At 39.0% G+C, this 12,057-nt stretch overlaps 1 protein-coding gene across 4 annotated transcripts in view; it reads left to right on the top strand.

Moving 5' to 3' along the window:
- Positions 1–12,057, top strand: part of Fbxl4 (F-box and leucine rich repeat protein 4) — an 81,199-nt gene that overhangs the window by 36,848 nt on the left and 32,294 nt on the right. For all 4 annotated transcript variants that reach the window (XM_052716033.1, XM_052716031.1, XM_052716032.1 and 1 more), the window contains exon 6: positions 8,374–8,587. In XM_052716033.1, the coding sequence (XP_052571993.1) occupies positions 8,374–8,587 (214 nt within the window). The remainder of the gene's footprint in view (positions 1–8,373; positions 8,588–12,057) is intronic.

Genomic DNA, 12,057 nt, shown 5'->3' with positions numbered 1-12,057 from the left:
ATCTGTATATCCCTAGCTCTCCTTGTTACTGTTACTTTACTTTCTGTTTTGAGACAGTGTCTCGATAAGTTACCCAGGTGGCTTTGAACTTGCTTTGTAATCCAAGTAGATATCTGGCTTGGAATCTTCCTGCTTCAGCCCCCTAAGCAGCTGGGATTTTGGGGCTGTGCTGGTAGAGCCAGCCAGAGAGCTTCACTAAGGACAGGAAGGTAAGGAAAAGTTAGAGTAATAGGTTTAGGTTTTGTGGTGAGTTGGGAGGATGAAGTTAAATTTCTCTAACCTGTCTTGGGTAAGAGGAATGCTGCTTTCTGTGATTCAGTCTAAGAGGAAGAGACAAGCAGGCAGGGGAAGCCAGATAAACTTTGCTTCTGAGGCCACTTCTGAGACCTTCCACTGCCCTTCCATTGTACTTCGAAGGCCAAGTTTCTCTGTTGGGTCCTTGAATTCCAGCAGGGTCTTAGTCCAATGCTAGTTCTCTCTGTCTCAAACATTCCGTCTGCAAATTTTCCTTACTGCTAATAAGACTGATAAGAACGGAAACTAATTATGATTGTTTTGAGCATATGCTGTTGATCATAAACTTAAGGCAAACAATATGAGATGGAACAAGTGCTATCAGTAGAGATTGGTTTACATTATAAAGGCCCACCTCTTGCCTCAGTGATTTCCACTGGAGAAATTAATTTTCTATTTTTAAAATTACTTAGGAATTTAGGAGCTGGCAAGATGGCTTAGTGGATAAGGGCTCTTGCTGTCTAAACCGAAAACTTGAGTTGGATCTCTGGAACCGACAAGATAGAAGGGGAAAATGGAATCCTCAAATTGTCCTCTGATTTTCACTGACACTAAGGTGTGCATGCACCCAAACATATTGACACTTATGATAAATAGGTAATAAAAACAATTTAAAGTAGATCCTTAACTTAATAATACCTGCATGGTAGCAGGTATTATTGGCCATGTAAAAAGATATTTGCGACATCTAATATAGAACTTCCTTCTACAAATGAAGAAAAAGCTGTGAAGATAAACGTGTAAGCATAGTCTTTGCATACGTTCATAGAAAATGGCAGGGTACTGGACGGTGATGGCTCACGCCTTTAATACCAGAACTTGGGAGGCAGAGGCAGGTGGATCTCTTGCGTTAGAGGCCACCCTGGTCTACAGAATAGCCAGGGCTATACAGATAAATCCTGCCTTGAAAAACCAAATAAATTAATAAATAAATAATAAATAAATAACAGGGTGGCAGCTAGTGACTGTATATAGACATTAAGGAAAATGGTAGAAACTGAGGTATGACTTTGACACAGTGATGTGTATGATCATAACAACAGTGAGTGCACTGTAAAAGTTATATCAAACAAGTTTTAGAAACTGTAGTTTGAATAAGCAAGAGAAGAAGCCTCAGTCGTGAGGAGGAATCTCAACTATGCTGTTTATTTAGACTGGCAGTAAATAGGGTCTTGTTTACAGTTAGAGCTCCCGTCTGCTGTTTTATCAGCAGTTCTGCTTCTGGTTTTTAGTTCACCTAAATGTGTTGTTCTGGGGCTGTCTGCATGGTCACAGACTATGTATCCATTTAAGTTACCCATATCTTATTGCAGTATGTCATCCAGTCAAACCATACATTTGCTAGCATTTCTTTCAGCAAAGCCTCTGTTCACATTTAGAAATGTATTTAAATACAAAGAGAGAAAGGTAGGGGTAGGGCATGTTGCAACTTTGCTGATTGCTTTTGGCTCTTCGACTTGACTGAATTGACAGTCATTATGACTTGGAGGCAGCCTTCTCAGAATAAACAATAAATATGCATGGCTTGATTATTAATGAATCATCTATGAATAAGTAGTGCTCTATTTATATGCATTACTGTGAAGATTTATTTATATAATACGTCGAAGGAAAAAAAACACATTTTATGGTAGAGACCACTGGTGCTGTTCTGGATGAGTATTTGGGAAGAAACTTGCTGTCATTTGTGGTCTAAAAATCTTATTTGTGAAAGTTGTAGCTGGGTAGATTTTAAAGAACTTATAGGACATTTTATCATCAGAAGAACAAATAAAATGGTTAAATTGGAATAAAGAAAATTTTAATCAGTTATTAAAACCTGCTACCAGCCCCAGATTTATGAGTACTGCCCATGCATATCACTTTTACTAGTGAAAATCAATACTATTTAATTCTCCTTTGCTATACATCCCGTCTCTAGGGTCTTGTGTATTCACCGCTTGCCTCTCTGCCTGTTTGTGCTTTAAAGCTTAATCATAATTTTCTGCTTAAAAACCTAGGGTCCACTTTAGCAGTGCCGTTTAAATCAATAGGTGCCGAGTCTCTCTGATATCCCTCCCTCTATGTGGAATTTGATCCCTGGCCTCTATATCTGTTCTAAGTAATTCATACTCATTTCATCAGGAAACACTTTGGGATGCTTTTTGGGTTCAAGAGCTTTATTGGTTGTTATCTTATTTGCTTTCTTATTGCTAAGATAAAATGCTCTTGGGAGAGGGGTATTTTGTTTCACAGTTCTAGAGGAGTATGGCCCATGATGATGAGGAAGGTATGGCAGTAAATGGGGAGGGTGTGGGAGCACGAGGAGGAGGCTGACTGTACATTACACTGAGGAGGCAGAAAGAACAGGAATCAGATATATAAAGCCACCTTCCCCTGCTCCCCCAGCCCATGGCCAGTGGCCCACTACCTCCAGTGAAGCTCCACGTGCTAAAGGTTCTACAACCTTCCAAAAGAGCTAGGGATCAACTGTTCCCACATATGAGCCTAGGAGGGACGTCTCACATTCAAAGCACCACGGCTGTCTTGACAGAGTTTGAGTCTTATAGCATAAGGAGCATATTAAAACCTTTTGTGTACTTATCTTTTACCTGCCTGTGTTGTAAGTGGTTGTCTCTTAGCTTGTTGGCTTCTAGTAAACACATTTTTGAAACTTGTTTCTCTCCTATCTCTCTGTGCTGGCTAGTTTTATGTCCGCTTGGCTCAAGCTAGAGTCATTGGAGAGGAGAGAGTCTCATGAAAATTTTAACTAGTGATTGGGGAAGGCCCAACCCATTATGAGTGTCCCTGGGATGCTGGTCCTGGGTTCTATAAGAAAGCAGGCTAAGCAATCTATGAGGAGCAAGCTAGTAAGCAACACCCCTCCATGGCCTCTGCATCAGCTCCTGCTTCCAGGTTCTTGCCCTGACTTCCTTCAGTGATGGACTGTGATTTGGAATTGTAGGCTGAGTAAACCCTTTCTCCTCAACTTGCTTTTGATCATGGTGGTTCATCATAGCAATAGTTACCCTAACTAGGACAGCTACCATTGGTGGGTAGTACCATATAGAATAACTAAGAAGTTTTGGGCTTAATGGCTTTCTTTTTAGACCATATATATTAAATAATGTTCTGAATTATTTGGAATTAAAAATATCTTAAGTTTGCTGTATTATAACAGTTGTAGGCTCAGCTAGCAAAACATAGTATTAAAAATCAGAAACCATGGACATTTATATCTAATTCTCTCCTGATCTCTATGCATCAGGCAGATTTTGATCATCACCGCCTTTTACTTGGTGATGAATAAACTCACGTTAAAATACTCATTCATGTGATGTTAATTATTTTAGGGTACAAGTTATTTAGTAAAGTACTCCTTATGTATGTAGTCCTCTAGAGTAATGGTTCTCAAACTGTGGGTTGTGACCCCCTTTGGGAGTCACATACCAGATATTTACATTATGATTCATAACTGTAGCAAAATTACACTTATGAAGTATCAATGGAATAATTTATGGTTGGGGGGTCACCACAACCAGAGGAACTGTATTAAAGGGTCGCAGCATTAGGAAGGTTGAAAACCACTGCTCTATTCATTTAGCTTGTAAGAATAAGCAATTTATTTCTTTCCAGAGACCCCCTTTTTCATAGCAGCAGACCTAATCCAGGATTGTCTTTCGGAATGTAGGCTCATAAAACCCTTAAAGAGAGAAACCTTGGAACACACAGATGGGATGTCTCCATCAAATCCCACCCCTCAGAGCTCAGGGAGCCCCATGGAAGAGGAGGTGGAAAGAGTGTAAGGGCTAGAGAGGATGGAGGACACCAAGGAAACAAGGCCCTCTAAATCAGCGTGAGCAAGCTCATGAACTCACAGAGACAGGCAGCATGCACAAAACTCAGAAGGGTCTGCACCAGGTCCTCTGTGTATATATTATGGCTTTCAGTTTAGTGTGTAAGAGAGGGTCTCTGATTCTTGTGCTTTTTTTCTTTCCAGAGAGAGGGAGAGAGAAAAAGGGCATGGATTTGGGTGGATAGAGAGGGAGGGGCTCTGGGAGAAGTTGGGGGAGGGGAAACTGTGATCAGAATATATTGTATGAAAAATCTATTTTCAATAAAAAGAACAGATAAATTTATGAAGTGAATCTTTATAGTTGGAAGATTTACTCAACTGCTTTTTAAATGCCACATGTATCTCTTGTCTTGATGCTGTGACAGAATCCCCTGAGAAAAGCATCTGAAGGAAGAGCTTGTTTGGCTCACAGTTCTGGGTGCAGGGTGTCATGGCAACAGACGCTGGGAGCAGGTGGTCCCGTTGTGCCTGCAGTCAGGAAGCGCAGAGCAGAGAGCTGGTGTGCAGGAACTTTCTCCTTTCTATTGGGACCAGGACCCCAGCCCTTGGAATAGTGCTGTCCTTCGGGAAAGTTGGCTCTTCCCACCTCAGTCAATGTCACTAGATCACCCTCCACAGACCTGCCCAAAGGCTGATAGACTCAGTAATCCATCACAGATTCCCAAAGGCTGATAGAATCTCAGTAATCCATCACAGATTCCCAGAAGCTAATGGAATCTACATAATCTCTCATAGATGCCCAGAGGCTTGTCTTCTCAGTGATTTCTCATCTGTAAAGTTGACAGTACTAGCCATCATCCTATAGTAATGCTAAGGACTATATGTGCTGTGGATATTGCTCTGTATAAATAAAATGCTGATTGGCCAGTAGCCAGGCAGGAAGTATAGGAGGGACAAGCAGAGAAGAGAATTCTGGGAAGTAGAAGACTGAGTCAGATAGATGCTGCCAGCTGCAGTGATAAGAAGCAATGTGTTAAGATACCGGTAAGCCACGAGCCACGTGGCAACCTATAGATGAATAGAAATGGGTTAATTTAAGATGTAAGAACTAGATAACAAGAAGCCTGCCACGGTCATACAGTTTGTAAGCTATATAAGTCTCTGTGTGTTTACTCGGTTGGGTCTGAACTGCTGTGGGACTGGTGGGTAAGAGAGATTTGTCCTGACCATGGGCCAGGCAGGACTGAAGAAAACTCCAGCTACATATATGCACCAAGGATCTGTTTCAGTTGCTGAAGGACATGAAGAAGCTTATAGAACTCAGTGTAAAATGTTAGTAAATAAGTGAATTGTGCTTAGAAAAGCAATGGAAAACAGACTGTGCTGGGGTTGGATCTGGTGTGATGGAAGTCTGTCACCATTCAGCACTGCCACCTTGGAAGTAGATTCAGAACCTGGCTATCACCATGTTTGGTACTACCTTGTGGATCCAGTGGGCTGTCCTTTCTTCTGTAAGTGTTGGAGAGTGTCCTTATGGCACCCTGCTCTTGCCCTTGTTCCTCTTAGTTAAATTATACAGAAACCAGTACAATCTTGGTAGAACCCGGGCGTGACATCACTTCTCTGCTCAAAGATTCTCTCCCCAAATGAAAGCCAGGGCCTTTATAGTGACACAGGAAAGTGTTTCATGTCCTCTGATGTCCTCATTGCTCCTCACCCCAGGCCTTCTGCATCAGTTTTTGCCCCATCCAGTATACTTGCCCTTCCCTTTTTCTGGAATATTCTTTCTCTGGATGCCTGCTTTGGTTACCTCCTCTTGCTTCAGACCTACCTTGCCCACTTGCTGAGACTGCTCTGACCATGCTTCTATTGCACTTTTTTGCTTTTATTTTCCCCTTGACATTTTTCACTCCTTAATATATTGTCTATTTTACTTATTTCTTTGTTTCTAGTCTCCTCTCACTAAAATGTAAGTCAGCTTTATGAAAGTGGGAACTATGTTTTATCCATGATGTCTCCCAGCATACACTGCATGTCATAGTGGAACTTCAATAAATATTTACTGATTGAATGAAAGTGCTGGATGAAGACTGCAGTTTAGGTAATATAATTAGCAGAGGAAATAGAGCTGTAGGAGATCCAGGTAATGGAGTCACAGGGGAAGCATCAGAGTGTTAAGGAAGGGGTGAGCAGTTGTGTGAAATGTCACAGATAATCACACTAATAAGACAGGCTGTTTGAATTTAGAGTTTGAAAGGAAAAGGTGAATTAGGAAGAGCTGAATACAGATTGCAGAAGATTAACAAGGAATGGGTATTTCACATGTAAATATGTGGGCTACTGGGGCTTTTATGCTATTTAAAGATAATCAGGAACAACCAAATTTTTTTGTTTAAAAGTGAGGTCCGGAGTGGCAACATGGCTCAGTCCAGTAAAAGTCCTTGCACAAGCCTGATGACTTGAGTTTCATCCCCAGACCAGCAGGAAGATAGAGAGAATTGGCTTCACAAAGTCATCTTCTGACTACACTCATGTACACACAAAGTGTTCAAAGTTAAAACTTTGCTAGCCATGGTTTGTCTTAGATTTTTAATGTTTGTGGGGTGCTTTGCTTTGCGAACTGCTTTCATATGCTATTTAATGTTCAAAACCGTGAAGCAATATGGTAAGTACTCTTCAAGTCTGCCTTTGATAACAGAGAAAATGATGAGATGTGGGTGTGGTGGTTTGAATAAAAATGTTCCCATAGGCTCATGTATTTGAATGCTTGGTTATCAGGGAGTGGCGCTACTTGACAGGGATTATGAGATATGGCCATGTTGGAGGAAGTGTGTCATTAGCAGGTGAGCTTTGGGGTTTCAGAAGCCCAAGTCAGGCCTAGTAGCTTGCTCTCTTCTCTTCCTGTTGCCTGCCAGTTTAGATGCAGAGCTCTCAGTTACCTTTTCAACACCATGTATGCCAGCATGCCACCATGCTTCCCACCATGACGGTAATGGATTAAACCTCTGAAACTGTAAGCCACCCCCAACTCAATGTTTTCCTGTATGAGTTGCCATGGTCATGGTTTCTCTTCATAGCAATAGTACCCGAATAAGACAGTGGGTGAATCCCCCTGCCTCGCACCTTGGTAGTTGATAGAAAAAGAGTACAGCAGGACAAAAGAAAAACTATCCATAATTGATATCTAGCCCCATGTCATTTTTTAAAAGTGTGAGTTATTTGATTTAGTTGGATTTTATTTTTTTTTTCTTTTTTTTTTTTTTTTTTTTTTTTTTTTGGTTTTTCGAGACAGGGTTTCTCTGTGTAGCTTTGCACCTTTCCTGGGACTCACTTGGTAGCCCAGGCTGGCCTCGAACTCACAGAGATCCGCCTGGCTCTGCCTCCCGAGTGCTGGGATTAAAGGCGTGCGCCACCACCGCCCGGCTGGATTTTATTTTGAATGTACATTTTGTTGGTTCTTAAATCGCCTAGAAAAAGTTGTGATGGAAGTTCAGAGTGCTAATGCTGTTTGTGTGGCACTGAAGTAGTGCTGGCCAGGGATAGTGGGTGCATGTGTGAGGGTGCAGCTTGCTCAGTTGATAATCTTCATAGATTTGCACACTTTCACATTCACGCTGAATTTTACATTGTTTTCTGTGACAGCTCCGAACAAACATTTCAACACCAATTTTCATGCTGTCAAGATAAATAATGCAATTTCTGATGAAACATTTTCTATTCTTTTATCTTTTCTTATTTCTATGTATTTGTGGGAAGTTACAATTGGATATTTTATATTAATTCTGAAATCAAGTAGTTCAGTTACTAAATGGCAGCAACTAGGGGAACATAGTCTAGTTAAGCCAATCTAGATATTTTCTGAATTAAAAGGAAGCCAGTCTGACTGATTTCAAAGTCATTTAATTAAACCTGTCATTTTGTATGCTTTATTCAAAAGATATTACCCCATTCTGAATGGGCATTGTTAAGAGAGTGATATATCCCAAGAGCCTAGGGTTTTATACTTTTGATTTTATGACTCAGATGTGAATTACAGGTAAGTAGAGCTATCTTCTCTGCCATCTTAATTTCCACTTAATAGTAGCTGACTTTGTACCATGTGAATCCATTACCTTCTCAACTTGATTTATCGTAGCCATGAACATTTCAGCATGCAGTAAGAACTTCAGTGAATCAAGTTATGTATTTTATTTAGTAGAATCTATTCTCCTAAGCATGTCTGTTAAGGGGTAATATAATTTCAAAGTTCTTGCAAAAATATTTTACAAATTTTATATAATTTCCATGGAATATTGTTTTCACAGGTTTCTAAAGGTGTGCGGATCTGAATTAGTACGCCTTGAGTTATCTTGCAGCCATTTCCTTAATGAAACTTGCTTGGAGGTTATTTCCGAAATGTGCCCAAATCTACAAGACTTAAATCTCTCATCCTGTGATAAACTGCCACCTCAGGCTTTTGGTCACATTGCCAAATTATGCAGCCTCAAGCGGCTCATTCTCTATCGGACGAAAGTAGAGGTAAGAGTAACTCATCTGTGTTTTTCTTAATGAAACATCCAGCTGAATATTTAATTGCCTTCAGTTATTCATGTGATTTCTCATGTATAAGCTAAGGTTATGATATCATCTGTATACTCTAGAATCATTAGAACTTGGTTAGTTGCTGCAAAATTATAATATATTGTGGTTTTAAATGATAAACTTTTAAATGTTACTGATGGGATGGTCCCCATGATCCCAGGGAAAGAAATGAGCAGGGGTTAGGGAGTGAGCCAAGGAAATGACTTAGAGGAAGGGGCCAGCAGGTGCCATGCAGGAGGACTTGTACACTTTGGTTGGGAGGGAGCAAAATGTACCGTGTTAGAAGTAGCCATAGCGGTAAAATTAATGGCACCGTGGTTCCAAATTCTCATGTTAGTAAAGCAGAATCATGTCATATATATGCTTGCTTTCTTCACATACGTCTGTAGGACATCTTTCCAGGCCAGTATGTGCTAGTTTCTGACTTTGCATTAATTGTATATTGTGTATTACACTGCAGTTTGCTAACCATTCTCTAAATGATCAAGATTTTATTGTTCTAGGCATGTCCATTTTATAAAATGTCTAACTAGTAGCAGTCTTCTGTATATGGTTTCCATTTGCTTACTATCGTCACTACGGGACAGTGATACTTCTGGATTAAAGGAGAGATGCAAAGGTCCCATAAGAAACAGTGACTTTCTGTTTTTTTACTCCTTCTCCTCCAGACATGGAGGGCTGCTTTTGGTTCTTTCGGCATTCTTACTTAATCCCATCTCAGGCCTTTGTTCTTCTCTTTATCCACAATGTATCCTGGCATATTACATTTTTTAATAATTAGCCAAGTTTTAGCTCATTTAAATTTTTAAAAGATGGCTTCTTGAATACTGATTAGAAGGAAGCCTCTTTTCTGGTTCACATCTCTTATATTACCTAGTTTTACTTTTTTCAACATCCCTACAATGCTCTAGCATGATCATTATTTTCCTTCTTGTATTCTGTCTGTTCACATTAGGACATATAAATTTATATATGGCGTTGAATAATGCCCTTCTTTTTCATCATGCTGTTTCCAGATTCTAGAATAGAATTTGGTCAAGATTGGCCATCAGCAAATACTTACTAAGTGAATGAATAAAATTATATTTCTTGAAATAGTATTACCCACTATAATGGACCTTTACATGTCTTGAATGTTACTTGGTCCAAGTTATTCAGCATCTTTGGTATTTCAGTTTTCTCTCTCTAAGATAAAAATACAGAGTTCATTGGGTCATTATGAATACTAAATTATATGTAATGTATATTAGGCAGTTCCTAGAGAGTATAAGCAACTATTAAAGGTCATGTAACATTATCACAGGAGTTTTGTAGTATAATGTTTTACTGTGAAGGGAAAGTCTTTCCTCACTATTCTATTCAAAAACTTTTAGTGTATCTATGTACTTATTCTACCTGGTGTATCTTTCATCAGGAATTTCATTTAGAAGTCATTAAATTTCATTTTTCTGTCTGTGATAAAGCTTCTCATCTGCTCATGTAGGTCTTGTTTTACATCTAAAGACACATTGTAGTTTTCTTCACTTAGATGCTAAGTAATTCTGGCTCCACTTAAGTGTTGCATGTTACACTTTCAGCTGCTATTTTTCCCTTTCATTTAATTTTCACTGGCTATTATTAATATATAGGGAAATTTGGATCTTTAAATGTATTTTTCTCTTATCTGTCCCCCTTACTGATGCTTATAATCTAGTCATTTTTCATTTATAACTTTTGGATTTTCTTATAGTTACATAATCTGAAAATTAATATTTTTTCCAGGACTTGAAGTATTACTTATTAGGTAGAATTTTGTAAATGATATAGAATCATAGAATTTTGAGATATTTGTCAGTGTTTTTCCTAATGCAGTGGGAACCCCTAATATTTCTTTTATTAGTCACATAACAAATATTTGACTACCTATTAGGTTTAAGGTGCTTGGAACTCTTAGTGAATTAAACAGACAACATCTCATACAGCTTACTGTTTTTATACTTTTTAGTATTACTTTTTTTTTTTTGTTTGTTTGTTTTTTGTTTTTTTTGTTTTTTTGTTTTTCGAGACAGGGTTTCTCTGTGTAGCTTTGCGCCTTTCCTGGGACTCACTTGGTAGCCCAGGCTGGCCTCGAACTCACAGAGATCCGCCTGGCTCTGCCTCCCGAGTGCTGGGATTAAAGGCGTGCGCCACCACCGCCCGGCTAGTATTACTTTTTAATAAGTGGTTTGTTATCCTTTTTTAATTAAGAATTTATATAAAGTATATTAAAATTTGGGGCCTCAGTTAACACAGTCCTTATATTGCTGGGTAATTCCTTTGTGGTTTGTTGTTGATGTTTGGGAGCTGGGGATTGAACCCAGAGCCATGAATATGCAAAACACATCCTCTACCACAAAGCTGTACTCCACACTGCCTCTATGTGTTTTAAAGTTAGTGCCTAGCTATGTTGGTTTCTGAGTATTTTGGAACCATATTACTTGGTTATGGGTGCTGATGGTCACTTCCTAATTGTGTACCTTGAGGTCATTACCTCCCTGTACTTCCCTTTTATAAACTGGAGACATACATCGTGTGGAAAGGCTGTAAGCATTCAATGTTTTAGTTCATGGAAAGCATTTTCTGCAGAGCTTGATTCACAGTAAGGCCTCTGCTTATACATGTTGGTTACATCTGCTGTCTTCGGTGAGATTAGTTGTGATGTTTTCATTCTTAATCAGGCTTGGGCTATCACAGTTTAGTAAAGTATTTAGGAAATTGTCTCTTTGATTGGAAGTAACTTGAATAAATGTGAATAGACAGAATGCACTTTAAAAGACATGTAGGCTTACAGCATTTTTAGCAGTAGATCAGAGTAGACGCTTGGTTTCATGAGAGATGCTATCGTTTCCCCCTGTAATTTATAGAAGCTTGAAATTGTGTATGGGAGCTTTGATCAAATGCAGTTGGGAACAGTTAGGTGCAGACTGTTGAATTGGAATTTAAGAGGTGATCTGGGATCATAGGAAGAAGAGTATTCCAGTTATGATCCTGCCAGTGGTAACCTTTGTGATCTAGGCTAAGGCATTCTCCCATTCTTACACTTTTTTATTTGTAAAATGAGAAGATTTCCTAGTACCACTTTAAATAAAGATAGCCCATGTTTCAGTGGTCTGTGGAAAGGTGAGCCATCATTTATGTGAGTGTAAAATTTTCAACTGTCCAAAAAATTTTTTCAACTGTCTTTTCTTAAATAGGTCATCCATTCTGAAATGCCATGGTTTTATTGTTATACTTACTATATATAATATTCACATACAATTTGTTGATGTATATGCTTTATGCTATTGTGCTTGATAGTTATAATTTATGTGACTATATAATTTAGATTAATAAACTAGTTATTTTAAGACTTAAGCAAATCTATACTTTATTGGTCAGTGTGCTATGTA

This window comes from Peromyscus californicus, unplaced genomic scaffold, assembly GCF_007827085.1.
Source record: "Peromyscus californicus insignis strain IS unplaced genomic scaffold, ASM782708v3 Scaffold_5__1_contigs__length_169319896, whole genome shotgun sequence".
Lineage (NCBI taxonomy): Eukaryota > Metazoa > Chordata > Mammalia > Rodentia > Cricetidae > Peromyscus > Peromyscus californicus.
The sequence above is the reverse complement of the archived record's forward strand: the minus strand, read 5'-3'. Positions and strand labels throughout refer to the sequence as shown.